The sequence below is a fragment of the Oxyura jamaicensis genome, chromosome 2 (assembly GCF_011077185.1).
Source record: "Oxyura jamaicensis isolate SHBP4307 breed ruddy duck chromosome 2, BPBGC_Ojam_1.0, whole genome shotgun sequence".
NCBI lineage: Eukaryota > Metazoa > Chordata > Aves > Anseriformes > Anatidae > Oxyura > Oxyura jamaicensis.
Genome location: NC_048894.1, coordinates 38,089,756 through 38,107,239, shown reverse-complemented (window position 1 = coordinate 38,107,239; position 17,484 = coordinate 38,089,756). Strand labels below are relative to the sequence as shown.

The 17,484-nt window shown below is 37.6% G+C and overlaps 1 protein-coding gene across 9 annotated transcripts in view; it reads left to right on the top strand.

The window, feature by feature from the left end:
• Nucleotides 1-17,484, top strand: part of SATB1 (SATB homeobox 1) — a 92,997-nt gene that overhangs the window by 32,930 nt on the left and 42,583 nt on the right. For all 9 annotated transcript variants that reach the window (XM_035316974.1, XM_035316977.1, XM_035316980.1 and 6 more), the window contains 2 exons: nucleotides 13,233-13,344; nucleotides 15,830-16,284. In XM_035316974.1, coding sequence (XP_035172865.1) covers nucleotides 13,233-13,344; nucleotides 15,830-16,284 — 567 coding nt within the window. The remainder of the gene's footprint in view (nucleotides 1-13,232; nucleotides 13,345-15,829; nucleotides 16,285-17,484) is intronic.

Below are 17,484 nucleotides of genomic sequence, written 5' to 3'. Positions count from 1 at the left end.
GCTGCTGTTCTGACAACCTGCACTCCCACCACTATCGTGACCAAAAAAAAAAAAATTTCCAGTTGCTAAAATTAAAATTTCCAGACCTATAAATAACCAAGGAATGAGCTATTAAGAGTTGCCAAAATCCATACTTTTTATGAGCATTTCTGAATTCTTTCTTCACAAAACCGAAAGGTTGTTTTCTGCCCTCCCCTTTTAATTTTACTTGCCTAGACCTGAGATCGAGTTGTTGGGTTTCTTTTGCTGCTTGCGCTTCCCTTCTCTTTCCTCTCTTCCTCCCCTCTCCCACCCTCCCTCCCCCCCTAATTAATAAACTCAGTAAGGAATGCAGCTCCTTTTTCTACTTTAGATGTTACTGTGCTTTAGTTTTTGAAGATGTCATTAATTATTTCAGGGAAGTAAATCCTTGAGGGCCTGGGCTCAGGTCTTGGCAGGCAGGTCCCTTCCAACCCACCCCTAGTTGCTCAAGATCATTCCCTCTGATGTCTCTTCAATCTGACAAGGTATCACGATTCTTAAAACATTCTCAACTATCAAAATTTGTACCCGTGATTTTTAGTCACCAAAGTAGGACAGGCATTTGGAGTGAAGTATTGAGCCTATTGCTGATGGGATGAGGAAGATGAAATAATAACATTGGGACAGAGGGGCTTCGATCCCAGAGCTGGCCTTGCATGGGGCTGCTGGAGCCTCCATTTCAGCTCCTCCACAAGAGCCAGCTGCAAGACTCAGTGTGGTGCTGGAGGCCCCTGGGCACTCAAGGGGCACCTTAGAGGTACACTGTGTTTAAGGGTGTTCTCAGGGTACTCAACTCTTGTAACCTTAAAGATATTTTGTCTTCTATCTGATACCCTCTATGTGCTGCTGGTTGACCTCATTAGTGTTGTATTTCTTTTGAGGACAGTGGGTTCAAAATTCAAATTGCTTAATCGTTTGATCATTGATTTATGTTCTTTAGATGCATCTAAACACTCTCAATATTAGAGTTATATCAATCTTAAACTGTTTCCTCTGGGAAGTAGCTACTACAGGAAAAAATATGTAGATTTTTTTTTTTCCTGCCTCTTCATCAGGTAAAATTATGAGGATGTCAAAGTCCCTTTCCACACCAATTATGGGGCCTGGACTTACTGTGTAAGGAGGGAGGCAGGAAGGAAAGGGAGCATACCTTGTTTCTCAAATAAGTGCAGTTTATGGCTTCAGAAGACTCTGTAGCATGTCAACAAGTGCCTAAGTATCTATCTGTGCTGTTATGAGGTCGCGTGCTTCTGAAAAAGAGAAGTCCAATAGTGGGATGGTGCTAGTGTTGATTTCTTCTTCTTTTTTTTTTTTTTTCTTTCTTTCCCCCTCCCTCCCCTGTATGGAGGAATATGCAGTTGTTTTCTGCGAAGCTTTCCTGTGAACAAAGTACAAAATTCATGTTTTTTTAGGAGAGTAACATTTTTATGACTGTCCTCCCCACTTCGTGTGTTAACCACTTGCTATTGTGTCTCAGCAATTTTGAGAACTGTGTCATGTGAGGGATTATCTGTATCATATGACCTTTAAGTTTTAGGGAAGTGACAGAATAAAAAAGGAACAAAGCACATTTTCTTCTGATGCATTTTCCTTCTAAAATGTGTATATGTTGTAGAAATGAACCCTACTCAGCTTCCGTTTTCATTGCCTCAGTGGTCCTGAGAATGCTATATAAAATAACTTGCATTTTAAATACTTGTTACAATGTTCTTCTTTTATATTTTTCCATATATATAAAAACATGGTTGTTGTTGTTTTTCCCTTTTTACAGCTAGATGGTAAAGAGTCAGCCAAGTAATGCAGTGCTACAAAATTTTCTATTCATTCATTCATACTTCTTAATGCAGTTATGGCTGAGTGTGAACTTTTTTTTTCCTGTAACTTTATTAGAGGGTTAACAAGCCACTCCTCCACTGTTCTTTGAAGCAAGATTGCAAATAAGTCTTTTTCTTCTTCTTATTGGCAAATTGTTGGCTGCAGAGTACTGCACAAGTATAAACAACATGAGAGATCCTTTAACATAACATGAGAGAGCCTTTAGTCGCTTTGCTCCCTAGCTTTGGAGCTCATTGCCAATTGAAGTAAGGAAAGCTCTGGCTGTTGGGACTTTTAAATCTAGACTTAAAAGTTATTTGTTCTGTTTAGCATTTTTAAAATGATTCTATTAGGAATTGTATGTGCTTCAGTTTTAATTTTAACTCATAATGATTGTAAAGCACCCTGGGATGCTTGCATGAAGGGCGCTACAGAAATCCAAGATTGTATTGTACTGTGTTGTAATGTATTGTATTATTACATGGTGCTGGAGTTGGACCACGGACAATTCATATAGAAAGCATTTGAATACTTAGCTAAAGATAAGGAGAGTATGGATGGGGGGGGGGGGGGGTACTGTCTCTTCTTGCTTCTTTTCCCCCTCTTCTCTGTCAGTTATTTTATTAAACTAAATTAACATGGCAGCTATTCCCTAAGAAATGCCAGTATAATTTACTGCTGCAAAGGGGCTCAAAATGTAAACCAGATGATAAACTAAAAATAAAAAAGTCCACATTAAGATTTAATTGCACTTCCCTTTCTATATTACGTTCTTATGTAAAATACATTACAAAACAGTACTTTCTTTATCACTTCCTTCACTTTTAACTGAATTTCATTAACAATAAAGAAATATATTGTCTCTGTTTCACTAATGTCACTTGACAGTTAATCCCTTAACTTGATGTACATGTCTTTAAGATTTTTTTATTATTATTATTTTTTTTAAAAAGAACATGATAGCACTGACTGGAGCCAAGTATTGCACAACCATGTGATTTGCAAGTTTCCCAGCTCGCAGCTTTGCCAGTGCAGGTCAATTCACACCTGCCACACTTATGCCATTCTGGTCCTCATGTTGCTTTTCCTCAGTGATTGTCAGAGGTAGGGAGAGTCGTGCATGTGGCTCGTTCCTTCCTCCACCCCCCTCCCCTCTCCAAATGTGTGGTAAACCTTGTGCATTGGAAGTGTCTGCTCAGGAATTAAATGGAGTTTAATTTCTGTCCATTAGGAAGCTGCTATCCACATCACCAATTAAGCCTTCTATTTAAAGGGCAAGTAGATACGTATGTCTATGTCTTAATCACTGCTGCGATGGGTTTGCGGAGACCTTCCCCGACTGGTTCAGTTATTACTAGCAGTGGTGGGAGGCATGGGTATCAGTGCGGTTATAAAACCTACCCGAAAGCTGAGCAAATTCTGTAGGTGCTGTAACAGTGCTGTCAGCAGATTTAAAGCCGAGGTACATCTGCATCAGGGCAAATGGTGATGCAGGCATAAAGATTTGTCTGGAGAAAATTACTTGCATTTGTAATAATCTTTCATCAGACGAGAATGAAAGCAAGGCAGGACCCACTCATTGAGAGGTGGTGCCAAGAGATGAGCACCTCTCACATTTTCAGACCAGACTCATGCAGACTTGGCTCTAATCACAACTTAGAGAGCTATGTTTCTCAAAAAGACCCTGAGCAAAACTCTCAAAGCTTGCTCCCTTCCCTCCTCCCCCCTTTTCTTCTTCATTTTTTAATTAATAATTGTGTTCTATTTATTTCCAAGAGACACAGTAGGAAAACCTAAGGCAAGGGTGAGCTTTGTCTCCCTTTCCTTGGACACTTCTTTAAGAACAACACAAACAGTATCAGATTCCTCTGGTGCCTTGCAGCAGCTATCGGAGGACAGGTTTTTCAGGACATCAACAGCCTCAGACCTGCCTCACTCCAAGACATGGAATAAACGAGTCAAAAAGAAAAAGTTCTGTTCCCCAGGGGTGGGAGCACATGAAAGATTCGACTCTCTTCATATATGCACGTCTCTTACATCTCTCTCTCTCCTTTTTTTTTTTTTTTTTTTTTAAGAACTAAGATTTCCTACACTGGGAGTTGCAGTTGTTTCATAAGCTTGTGAAGAACAATTACCTAAATACCTATGTGCTGGGTGAGGGGGAAACTGTCCTAAAGCATAACCTATTCCAGGCTTTGCCATCTTTACAAAGGATTTGATAAGTTTTAGCAAACTGTCATAAAGAAGGATGGATTTTGTGATGATAAAAAAACAGAGATGTGTGAAGGACATCAGTGTCTATATCCTTTCTAGAGATGGTGAAGAGAGTTCATCTCTTCGAAATTTACCTAGCATCTGTATTTAAGTCTGTATATCTAAATTCTCCCAGAACTGTGGGATTTTGTATGCACCACAGTAAAATCTCACTAAAATATACGTGCCAGCTGGTATGTCCCCAAGCCTTTAAAGCTTTGTGCACTGTTCTATACATTTTGTAAGGAGTAGCTTTGTGTGCAAAACCTTAACTAGCTACATTTTAATCTGAGTGGTAACTAAGATAATTTTTGCACAGGTAGAACCTCAAAGTGCACATGTCTATTCCACACAGAAAGCTAGCTGGAACATTTGTCTTCCAAGATCATTGAGTTTTGCATCTTTTTACGAACTCTTCAGAGCATCTAGACATTTCACAAACTCTTAACAATGAAAGGCAACAATGCAGAAGAAACTAGTATCTTGTCTAACACAGCTGCTTAAAATGTCACTTGCATATGATTTTATTTGGCAGAAGTAAAGAATCTATAGCAAATTTCATTCTATAACTCCTTTTTCTCCTGATAATTCTTTACATGTTTTTCCCGGACAAAGAAGCTTGTTCATATGCTTTTTTGCAGGGTAAATATCCTCATAGAATTGGTGTCTATATGATTAAGAATAATCAGAAGTACAGGTGGCTCAGAAAGAAGTATGAGGCCTGAAACAATAAATCTGACACTGAAGCATTTAAACAAAGGATAGGCAGGGGATGTTACATTTGCCACTAGAGGGGTATTTAAGCAAGCAATCACAGACATAAGAGATGCACTGACTAGGAGCTGAAATCAATAAAGTTCAAACTAAAAGCTAGTCATATGTTTGTTTTTTTAAAAAAACTTCTCTAGTGAAACAGATTACCATGGGACATGTTGAAAGATCCAGTACAAGAAGTCTTTAGATCAATATCAGATGTTTGCTCTAGCTCAGCCACAGGTAACTTAGTTGAACTCAGAAATTGCTAGATGAACTTCTAGGGTCTGTTTTTATGTAGAGTCCAAATAGATGCTCAAAATTGTCCCTTTTGGCTTTAAAAATCTACAAAATCTTGTGTAGGAAAAGGAAAAGAGATCAAAGAAAGGGCTTATCCTAAACACCAAAAGAAATTCAGCAAGACAACTGTTAGTGCTACTGAGTCTGATGACTTCTTGTCTGGACATTGTGCCTTAGGGCTCAACTTCATGCCAGACATCTGATGCTTTGCCTAGCAGAACAGTGGAATCCGAGAAGAGACTTGCTGAAAATTATGTCCTATTTCCCAGCAAGGAAATCTTCTTTAACCTGGTGGGTAATGCTAAACAATTTTGAGCAGCCTTTTACAAAAAAACATAGTAGAAAACAACCATTGCGGTTGGTTGAAGGTAGAGAAATTACCCACATCTGTATCAAGAGAATGTATATGTTACATTTTTGTGGATTTTTTGGTGTGCCCATTTGATGCATTAATAGATCTAAAATGTCACCTATCACAAAAAGCATTTACATTAGGATAGCATTTTGAAACATTTCTATTAGGATTGTCTTTTCCAGGTAGGAAACAAGTCAGAAGCTTTCTGACCTGGCTAGAACAGAATTGTTGGAAGTAAAAGCAATCCACTTAAGAGGGAGACTGAAGGTATATCTCACTCCAGTTTTACACCAGATCACTCTGTGCGATCTCCAAAACCCCACCTACCTCAACCTTCATTCTTATACAAGAAATGCTGGTTGGCCTTGACCACAGTGCACTCTACCACTCCCTAGGATAGGAGCAGCAGCCTGGAGGGGAAGATGGTTGGGGCAGAGGACCCTGTCTTCACGTTACAGGACTGGGGAGGAGGGACGGAGCTTGCCCTGGAGAAGCTCAGCTCTGGTCCCAAGGTTGGAGCACATCTTCTGGGTTTAGCTTAATCTGGCAGGAACTCTGCCAGTGTATTCCAAGATGGCTTCATGATAGGCACCAAAGTGGGAGCAACAGGGACAGTCCCTCGAGAATGTGCATTTCTGATTTAAGCTAAAACAGTGTTAGAAAGAAATCTAGTTACTTCAGAACAGTTTTTTTCAGTCAGATTTCTGACTAAACTGGATAGTGATTTCCTTACCTGTGAAACTCTCTGGTTTCAGAGATTTTCCAGCAAAGGCACAGCAGAATCAAAATCAAAAAAAAAGTTGTAATAAAACACCCCCCAAACTAAAGGGCCATTTTCATTCAGTGAAGTAAACTGCGAATTAACTTAATAAATTTTGTTTATTTAGCATTTTATATTTTACTGAGATTGAGTTTGGGAAAGGCTTAACCAGAAATATTTTTGCTACTAAGAACCTATGATTTACAAACAGAGTGCAATAAAAAATCAGGATGATTATAAAGATTCATGTAGGGTGTCTGACAGTGAAGGAAAAAATGTCCTACGTCTCCTAAGAGAGAGTGGCGTTGTGATGATTTTTTTTTTTTAAAGTCTAGGCCACTATGCTGTACAGCTTATAAAGCAGTTATAAAGTACTTCAGATCTGAATTAACATTTCTCACCTATTTTTCTTGTTCTTTAAACTTTTAACCTTTGCAGTATCCTGGAAATCAGCTTTTTGTTTGAGTTTTATTTATATCCGTCATGGGATATACTCAGAAAATACTGGGAGGAAGTTGTTCGATTGTGCAGCAACTGAGAATTTACATTACCAAATTGTGAAGTGCAAGGATCAGTTTCTTCAGATGATGAATCCTCATTTCTGATTTTCAGGTCTTCTTGTATAGGGTCATATATGACTTATTGAGGTTCCTTTTGTTTTATAATCTTCCCTCGTTATATTCAATGTTGCTCAATGATTGCATTAATATGTACATTTACAATTCATAGAGATGACATGAGGTAGAAAAAGAAGAGGAGATAATTCAGGCTGTGCAAGGACAGAAGAAAGGACAAAATAAGTGCTTGTGTATTGGAAGAAATGCTTCTGTCGTCATTTGAAATCAGCCTTTAGGCAGTTTTAACTTATATGACCAGCATTTGCCACGCAGATCCTTAGTTCTTCTGACCCTGGCAGAAGTATAGAGGTCAGATAGCCAACCAAGTGCAATGCCAAAGGCACAAACAAAAGTAGTTTTTTTCTTTTCTGTCCATCTGTGTTTTTTTTTCCTTATTCTACATGTTTATAGGGCACGCATCAACAAAATCCATTGTGTTGCTTGTTATAGTTAAAGGTAAAAAAATAACTTCTTTATATGCAATTTCGTGATTCCTTGTCCCAACAAACAAAACAAAACAACCAAACAAATAAATAAATAAAAACAGCTAGTGGCTGGATATATCAGAGATATAGGTCTGGTTTTACCTGAAGTGGCAAGTGATAGTTCTCAGCTATACCGGAGCACTAGGAGCAATGTTTTGCCCTGGTTGGGTTTTTGTAGTATGTGAGTTGGCATAGGCTCAGACAAGCTAAAATCTTTGATTTGGGGTAATCTTGTGTTATCCGTTTGGGGGGTTGAATGTTCATTCTTATCTGAAAAATGTTAACATAGAGTCTTCTGAGAAAGAAACACTCCTAAGGTTTCAGCTTGCATTAATACTGATGTTTCCATTTATATGCAAACAAAAGCCACTGATAGCGGCTAGGATGGGAGAAACAAAGTTCCTCTGTCCTTTAAGAAAAGATCTCTCCTCCCACCCAAATCTTGAAGTTCTGTCCAGCTCTGCAACTTTATCACTATTCAAATTAGATCTAGGAACAAAGGCTTGTAGCATTTTTCTTTTTCTTCCCCTTTTTTTTTTTTTTTTTTTCTTTTTTTCTTTAAAGGAGTGTTAGGGTTGCAGAATTGGGACATGCTGCCCTGCCGGTGTAAAGTAAAGTGGAGGATTTATGGAAGAGAAAATAGAATAGAGCCTTAAAAGTTTGGCTTTAAAAAATGGAGCCACTAGTTTCACAGATTGTTCAGTAAATGTTCATTTTATTGAGAATTATAAAAAAGGTGCTTAACGCCTCTCTGCCATTAATATAATACATTAAAAGGTTACTGTCAAGATTAGTGTTTCAGCTCTGAAAATTGACTGTAAGGTTTATGGGCAGCACTGTTCATATTCTGCTTGGAAGACAAGGTACCTTCTACTTATCACTTGACAAAACCATTATGATGTTACAAGGCTTTATGCTGAAAAACTTGATAAATAGTAAAACATAAATAAAATCTCATTTGAAAAGCAGGAGAACAGCTCCTGCCTGTCTTATAGCCAGATTTAGCAGATGCGGGTTTGAATGCAAAACAGTTGTGAAAATAGCCAGTGTCAAACTCGTGCAAAATTAAACTTGTGGGGTGTTCTGTTTTCAGTGGCTGTTATTGTTGAAGTGCTCCATTTCAAAAGCATGCATTCCTTCCTACAGAAAAAAAAAAAAAAAAAATCAGATTCCTTAGTTGAAATTAATTAGCATTCAGAAACCAGATAGCATGTTTTTGGGTATTCATGAGATCTCTGTTTGAAAAAATGTTTTTAACTTGTAGAAATGTGTTGCAACACACAGATGGGAAGAAAAAGAAAAAAAAATCTCTTTAGCAAGCACTGTGTGTAAAAGGAATATTACATTTTGCACGCTCCTGATTACCCTGTGTAAACAGTTTTTGACATCTGTCTTTATAGTTTTCGAGGAGAGGAAGACTTTGTTAAAAGAACCATTTTTATACAGCAGTCACCATTTCAGTCTTGCTTTACCTGTATTATGAAAGCAGATGGTCTGCATGTCTTTTGAATATTTATAACTATCAAAAACAATCTCTTGCTATTCACCCTTAGGCTTATGAGATGTCAGGACTGTTCTGGTTGAAAAAAAATCATCTTGGGTGTTTACAGAAAGAGGATTACATTAAGCTGAAATGACTATACATTTTCCAGTTTAATATTTGTCCATCAGCTGTTTAATCGTATTTAGATAATTGTGTAAATAAGTTGTTGCAGCCCTTGCCCCTTCTACTGAGCAGGCTTGAAGCTTTAAACACCGATGAATGAGTTGCAAAAATGCTTGGATTTTTTTTTTTTTCCTTCCTCCTAGTTAAAACATCCTGGAAGGCCTAAATAAGTTTGGGTTACAACGCTGCTTTTGAGGAGAATGCTTCATTTGCACAGGAATCCCCAATATCTAATTCAACCGTGTTGTTTTAGAAAGCTGCAGTGCCTGTTCCTCTCTGCTAAGTCAGTTAGCATGTATTTGTTTTGTGTAAATACTGCAGCCCAACTACCCCTTCATGAGGCATGAAAACAACCTCATTCTGCCCATATAAAAATAATTTTAAGGTTATTTAGGGGGAAGTTTTGGGACTGTGGGGGTTAAAAGCTTTTTTGACTGGAAGCTGAGCAATCACTGATAACAGATTTTGCTGTGGTTGGTTGATTTGGCAGAAAAGCATGAACAGTTTTGGTTTAGATGATTGAATTAACCTGATTAACATTGTTTTTGTTGTTTTGCAAAAAGGACAACAGTATACTTTTAGCAATGATTGAACAATGCTTCACCTGGTCTGAGAGCAGTACTAGAGGAAATGGCTCACAAATGCCTCCCTCGTAGCACCTGTGCTGGTGGCTGAAGTGACTGGCCAGCATGAAAGGCACAGGTCCTTCCCTTGGCTTGCAGGACGCACCTTGCATTAGTTTCTGACGCAACACGAAAAGTGTCTGATGCTACTGTTTTATCAGTTTTTACTTGATGGGCGTATGAGAGCAATTCTGACTGAGATTTAAGGTCTTTCCCCAGAGAGTTCCCCAACTTATTTGAGAAATTATGGTGCCTAGTTTTCAATTCTCTGATATCCCTGAAATAATGGGATTTGGTTCAAGCTACATGGAATGAACCTCAGCTGAACTTCGCAGCGAATTCTACCCCTACCTCCACACAGTTGTTGGATGCCTAATTATAATTAACTTATTTGGCTAAAAAAAGAGCACTTGGGCTGCAGCAGATGGTATCATTCCAGAATACTGGGATTTCTGTGAAGGTGGCACCATTTCAGACTAGATCTTCTGATTCTCAGAGCAGGACTGTAAGCGCCGTGTCTGGGGGGAGCGATGGAAGGAGGCGAGAGAGGGAAATTTGTGATCTTGAAGTCTTACAACTTGCTTTCGAGGGTAAACTTCTAGGAGATGTGTTAAGACTGTGGATCTGTGACCAGTTTTTGCATTCTATCAATTTTCTTGGCGACGTGTGAAAAAGAAATGAAATTATGAGTGATGAATGTGATGCATTTGAATACGCCTGATATTTGTGTGATGCATTTATATTCGTCATTCTTGTACGTGGAAAGTATCTGCCTCTGTGGCTCACAGATAAGCAATACCTATGTACAGTAGTACCTGAGTATGCTTCAAATACAATAATTCCCACCTTGATTACTGATAAGCCTAAAGCCAGACAGTGGGAGCTCCTCACATGTAGTGACCGGGGAAATAAGGAAAACTTGTTAAACAATGTACCTGTAGTCTAGAGTGTAAATCTTTGAAGACCATTAACTTGGAGGGTCTTATATTCAGTTTTAGTCCCTAAGCATAGTGGGCATCTGTATAGATAGACAGTCACTAAAACATAAGAATTACACAGCAACAAGAATTATATAGGAATTTCTATAGCAAAGTGCATCTCTCTGCACTGATGTGACTGAAGATTTGATGACAAGATAATATATAAGGAATAAAAACAATGTAATGCAATGTTGTCAAGTTATTTTCTGAGTTAACAAGGTAGTAATATTTTATCTGGCTTGTAAAATTTTGCCTTCAGTGAATTAGTAAATAAATCATTGATTCTTCCTGATGAGGATTTTTAGTGTATGTAATATTGCTTGAAAGTTTCCATGAGTGTTCTCTAAGAAAAAGCAGTATAATTTTCATTTTTAAATGTGTAGGTAATGTCTATGATATTTTTATCTACTTTGAAGATTTAGAGTAAAATCCCACTATTTAGCCATCAGAGTATCAGATTCACATTGGGTTCAAAGAAGCTGAAATTCCTAGCACTGTTATTTAAACGGACTAGTCCCCTATTTGGTTGTAAAATAAATTAACTGCATTAAATTTGTTTCTGAAGAAGCAGGGGATATCACAAACTGCCATGTCATTGGCATATCTTTGTAAAATGACATGGAAGTGTGGAACAGGAAATCCTAGACAACCATATTCATTGGTAATAGGTAATTTATTAAAATTATTATCCATCTACATGTTTTCATGCTTACTAAAGTTACTTGGGCAGGAGAAGACATTTGAGATAGACAAAATAAAATAAAGGAAAAACACCTTGAAGTCTAAACACCATCCACAAAATATGTGCAAATATGGGAAAGAGGCCTATTAAAGTTGCAGTTTCCCATTTTGCACATGCAGATCTGCAAGTTTTGCATATACAGTAACTGTACATTCATATAATTTGTCAGATCCGTTCTACAGAACCTTTTTTTAATCAGACAATTTATATCATGTGCCCACGTTTTAAGTGGTTTAATTTGTAAAAGAGCTTAAACAATAATTTTGTAAGTTGTAGATGTTAATGATACTGCCATTATGTTAGAAATTGAAATTGGGTTCAGCTGAGCTTGGTTCAGGTTATTCTGGCTAAAGTTGCAGTAGTCTATTAAGATTTCAGTCTCTTTTTATATCACTGGCAAAATGCTTATAGTTAATTTCAGAAGTGCCAGATTAATATCAAGGAATGGTAAGAATTTTGGTGATTCAGAGAAACATTAAAATAGCTACTTGACAGGTAAAGGGTATCTACATTTGGCGTAAGTAGTACCGCCTCACTCTAGCAATTCTGAGACTCTACAAACAGCATGTTACTGAGTAATATTAGAAAACAAATGGTTATAATGAACTTCACTAAGATCAAAAATCAAGGTCCTTTGAATCAGAAGCTGAACTAGCCTTATAAGAGAAGACTTAGAGTAATATTTATTGCATTTTTACTCCAAACTGTTTCTTCTAGTGGTTATCACAATTTTTTAACAAAGAGTTCATGCTGTACATTGATTTTATGACAGCACAAATATAGCTAAATGTTACATGGTGAATAGCAAAGAAACAAAATAATCAAAGCTTTGTCTTTTTGAATGTCATTGTTTTCTCAATATGTAGGATGACTTCTCTAGTTAAGCTAAAAGTATCTACTTTCCTCATAGAAATCTAAAGAGTGGCAAATTTCAGTCTATCGGAATTACATTTGCTAATTTTGTTATTTATGTATCATAAACCGAATATAATTTTCACGTTGGAACAGCACCTCATTTTGAAAGGCTTGGTTTTAATTGATTTTTTTAAAAGGAATGTACTAGAACTGAAAGTTTTAGGCATTGTAAATTCCACTGTTTTAAAATTGGTTAAAACTGAGCAGAAGGTAAATTTCTCACTGTAGCTATCTGATATCTCGAGAACCTTTGAGGGAAAAAAAAAATTCTATCATCCTTTAGTCTATTTTATAGCTAATATTCACTTACAGAATTAGACATGACAATGAGAGTTTCATACGCCTCTTTCCGTGAATCACTTAACATGCCCTCTTTAGGAAAAGCAAGTCTGGGTTTGATTTAGGTCGTTACATGTGTATTTTATCCTTCTAGAAATCATTTTGTTTTACCCTACCAATAACACATTCAGATAAACTTTGGTCCTGTGATTTTCCAGATTCTGCTCTGTATGTAAATGGCACAAAGGCATGGATTTCTTGGGCATCGGTACATATCTGGACTCAGTGTAGCATTTGTATGCCTGTAAACTTGTGTTGGTACATGAAGGGTCAATCAAATTTAAAAGCAGAAACAGCACAAACAAAAGGCACTTTCATGATTAGCATTTTCCATCCAGAGCCCATCCCATGGCCTGATGTTTCTTGGTCGATAACTTTGTTCTTCCTTTAGTACATCTGCTTTTTTTTGCTCTCATTTATAATAAACCTTGGTTTGGTTTTATGCTCAATTAATGAGTTTTTTAAAAGGTTTTGGACAACGGGATCAAAATGCAATATGGTTCTCAAACTCTAAAAATATAATGGTTTCAACAATTGAAATAATTTGTGCTTTGACTTGTACTGCTCTGTATTACAGATTATTTTTTTCTTCTCCCCTTTTCACACAGAGTATGATTTCTTCCATTGTGAACAGCACTTACTATGCAAATGTCTCAGCAGCAAAATGTCAGGAATTTGGAAGGTGGTATAAACATTTCAAGAAGGCAAAAGATATGATGGGTAAGCAAAAAAAAAAAAAAAAAAAAAAAAGCCGTGATGGTGGATACATACCGTTCATTATGTGTCAAGTTGAGGTCTGTCACAGTCATATAAGAAGCCAGGCCCCTTCATGATAAGTTTAGGATGCTTTTGATGAGTAGATGTAGAAAGTACATATATAGTGAAAGAATTCATTTAAATAAATATTTGCTATTGAAACAGCCAAACTGACTTGGTTTGCCAGAGATGCAAAGCTGTCATTCTGTAAAGCTAGAGATCTTCTACAGCCCAGAATAATTGTTTAAAAAAACTTGTTCCTGGAACTGTGATGGGCTGGTTTCTTTAATGTATGTATTTTTTTCTTGCTCTGGCTAATGTATATTTAAAGAAAAAAGCTTCTATAACTATCACTGCATTCCAAGAAGAATGCTATAATTTCATGATTTCATATATTTCTCTAACTTTGGGACCCTGATTTCAATTCATATTAGCAAATAGTTGTTTTGACAATTGTTTGCTTGTTGTAGCAATCATGAGTAAAGTACTGGAGAGAAAAATACATCACTGGGACATATTAATTCTATAATACCTTTTAACTTTCTATGTTGTCCCTTTTTAAAACTATGTATTAAACCTATTAACATAATTTTGAACATGTTATGTCAGAAAATTTCTACATAGTTTTCAGCAAAATGAAGAAATGGTACCTCAGTTTGGACCGAATTTTGAGCCTGACTTAGCTGTTAGAATTTGGAGAAAAATCATTCATCCACCAAAACGGGTTTCTTGCCTTTTATAGCTTAAGGCTGTAATGAAGACAATGAATCACTTTTGTGATAATTACTTGAATTACTGTTCCAAATGAATGGCCCACTTGGGTTGATTTCTACTTTCCGCTGGTGGAAATAGGCAGCTTCTCCCCTTCATCTACTTTGTACCTTGTGTGCAACATTGAACTGCTCTAAGGTTTTATAGCCTTCTGAGGACCCATATGACTGCATTTGGTTTGAGGCAGTCTATGTCAGCAGAGTGCCTGCATGGGGGCTGACCATCCCACAGCACCTCCTTCCAGCCCCATCGCAGTGGCACTCCTGCTGTGGGGCCCATGCATGGGGCAGCCCCTGCAGAATTCTCCTTATGTGACCTACCAAGACAGTTTCATCATTTGTTCATTTGGGGACATGGGAAACGTATATATGCATTCCTGCTTAGGACAACAGGGGAGGGCAGGCTGTGGGTGGGAGTCCAGGTGTTTTCTTCTTCCAGTTATTTTTGTGGAGAAAAGGGTATTTTGTGCTGAATACCTGTTAGTGAAGGTCATAGTCACTATGAAAAACACAGATATTGCCTTATCCTTGTTAAATATGATTTACTGTATACGAAAAAATAGCTACAACACTTTCATGAAGATACTAGTTTTTTGGTTTTTAAATAAAGCATGTTTTCTTAGAGCTATTTCCAGAGCAGCATTGCTAAACCTCTAAAACTGAGGTTATTTAAAATGAAAAAGTGACGTATACTGGTAAAAGTGAGACTCCTTTACATTAAGCTAGAGGTATTCTATATTGTCTTATCACACATGAGAGAGGAGCTGGAAGAACTCTTGTAGTTTAAAAAACTGTGTTGTTAATTAAAAAGGAGGGTGTGTCAAGGCAGATGAGTTAATATAGGAAAAAAAATCAACCATGTTGCAAGTCACTGAAAAAAAAACATGCGTACATGGTTGCAAGATAAAGCAGCCCATCTGTGTAATTTACATAAATTATACTAGTTCCTAGCAGTCCCATACAATTGATGCTGCATCTAGAAATTAGCAAGCATGGGGAGGTCTACACCACACCCTGCTTGTTACAGATTTCCAGTGGCTGGGAACTGCAGATGTAGTGGCAGGGACCCCACAGGAGAAGCAAAACCAGTCACTGGGGCTTCTCTCTCCAATCTGGGTGAGTTTTCCAGTAACAATCCTCCTTGCTCTTTGCACAGATACTCTCACCATTTTACTTGCCACTTCTGCAGCATACAGAGGGACTTCCCATCTTTGCCCCACTTCTGGTTGTTTGCTGCTGTGCCTGAAGCACCCTGCATCCATCACTGTGGGGATGCCCTCTGTAGCCACATGCTCCTGGTTTGGTTGGCAATTGGTGCATTTCACTTTTGCAGAGCTCTCTAGCAGTGACTCCTTTGCCATGTGTGGTTTCTAGTACATTGTTTTGGCTCTCATGTTCTGCTGGTTCCTCCACTGGCTTGGTGACAGTGATGGACAATTTTTTTTTTTTTTTTTGTTTAAATATCCACGACACCATTATTTGTAGGTATTTTGAAGGCAAATAACAGCAACAGTGATCTTACAGACTTACTGATCTAGTCTGGAGAATACTGTAAGCTCAGCCATGAATGTTGAGCTATTTTGTATTTATATATTTTTGTTAGCATGTCTTGCAAGGATCATGAAGTCTGTGATTTTCAGTCTTATGTTGGCTTTTTCAATGTTTCTTTTCCACCATAGTTGAGATGGATAGCCTTTCTGAACTATCCCAGCAAGGTGCCAACCATGTCAACTTCGGTCAACAGCCGGTCCCAGGGAACACAGCCGAACAGCCTCCATCTCCTGTTCAGCTTTCTCATGGTAGTCAACCATCAGTTCGGACCCCGCTTCCAAACCTGCACCCTGGACTTGTATCTACTCCCATTAGCCCTCAGCTGGTAAATCAGCAGCTGGTAATGGCCCAATTGCTGAACCAGCAGTATGCAGTGAACAGACTTCTAGCCCAGCAGTCCTTAAACCAACAGTACTTGAACCACCCTCCTCCTGTCAGTAGATCCATGAACAAGCCGTTGGAGCAGCAGGTCTCAACAAACACAGAGGTGTCTTCCGAAATCTACCAGTGGGTCCGTGATGAACTGAAACGAGCAGGAATCTCACAGGCAGTATTTGCACGCGTGGCTTTTAACCGAACTCAGGTCAGTCTTTTTTTCTTACTGTTTTAAATCTAGCAGCCTCTTCTCTTTCTCTCACTTTTATTTTCTCTCTCTCTCATTAATTAATTTACATATTTAGTAATTATCACCTTTTAAGTCTCTGTCCTCAATTCTGTCTTGTCACTTAGCTCCTGTGAAGGAACCACACTTCCTTGTCCATGTTGATACAGTACAGAAATCCACGGTGATAGGTTTGTGGAAATACACACTGTTCTTAGAGATATCTTGGTTCCTCTCCATCTTCCCTGGAAAGGGAATGAACAGCTCTTTGTGATCATTCACATAGTCACCCAACAGATTGCTGTTGTGTTGTAAAGGTATGCCAGTATTGACCACACGCATGCACTGAAATACCTATTTTCTTTTCCTTTTTTTTGTGTTTATTATTTTCTACTGAAAGTCTTAATAACATGACTCATAGGAACTTTCTGAAAAGACCTAATTTAAAAAAAAAAAAACAAACAACAAAAGCTTTATTTTTAGATCTTCTGCTCTCATGTGTTTTTGCAGCTTGTTGCAAAAACGGTGGTTTCTGAGATTGCCGATGTCCACGTCAGAGCATATACTTCAGCTCTTCAATGCAGAAAAAACTAGCCCTAGCAAAGCTGATAAGTAACACTAAAATGTGTTATTTTTTACACCTGTTTTAGAAGCTAACCCTGTTATAATTTATTCTGCTTTATGAATTTAACTTAATGCCATGTTGCATGGAATTTAATCAAGCAGAAGTTATGAAAGAAACGTCAGTATACCCAAAGCAAATAAGATCTCAAAATTTAAAAAGTCTGTTTTAACAGAAAATAAAATAGGATTTCCTTATAAGAAATATTTTAAAACGATGTAGGTAAATTAATTTTGGATTCCACATTTTTAACTTAGGGAACAAGTATTTGCCCATTGTTGAATATAATAAAAAAAATATAGTTTGGAATTCTCTTGAAATGTTGATGTTTCTGACTTAGAGAATAAAAATGATTTCATGTGCACTTGTGCCGGATTTGAATCAGCATATTATTGGTAATCATTCAGAATTATTATTACCTTTTTTTTTTTTTTACATCCTTCAGGATGTGAAAGGAAGTACAGTTATGGGGTGAATTCTCTGTAGAGCTGTGTTTGTGTCCTCGTGTCTTTCCTCTTAACAGTAGAGGAGACTTTGAAGATTTGGGTCTTTTATACCAA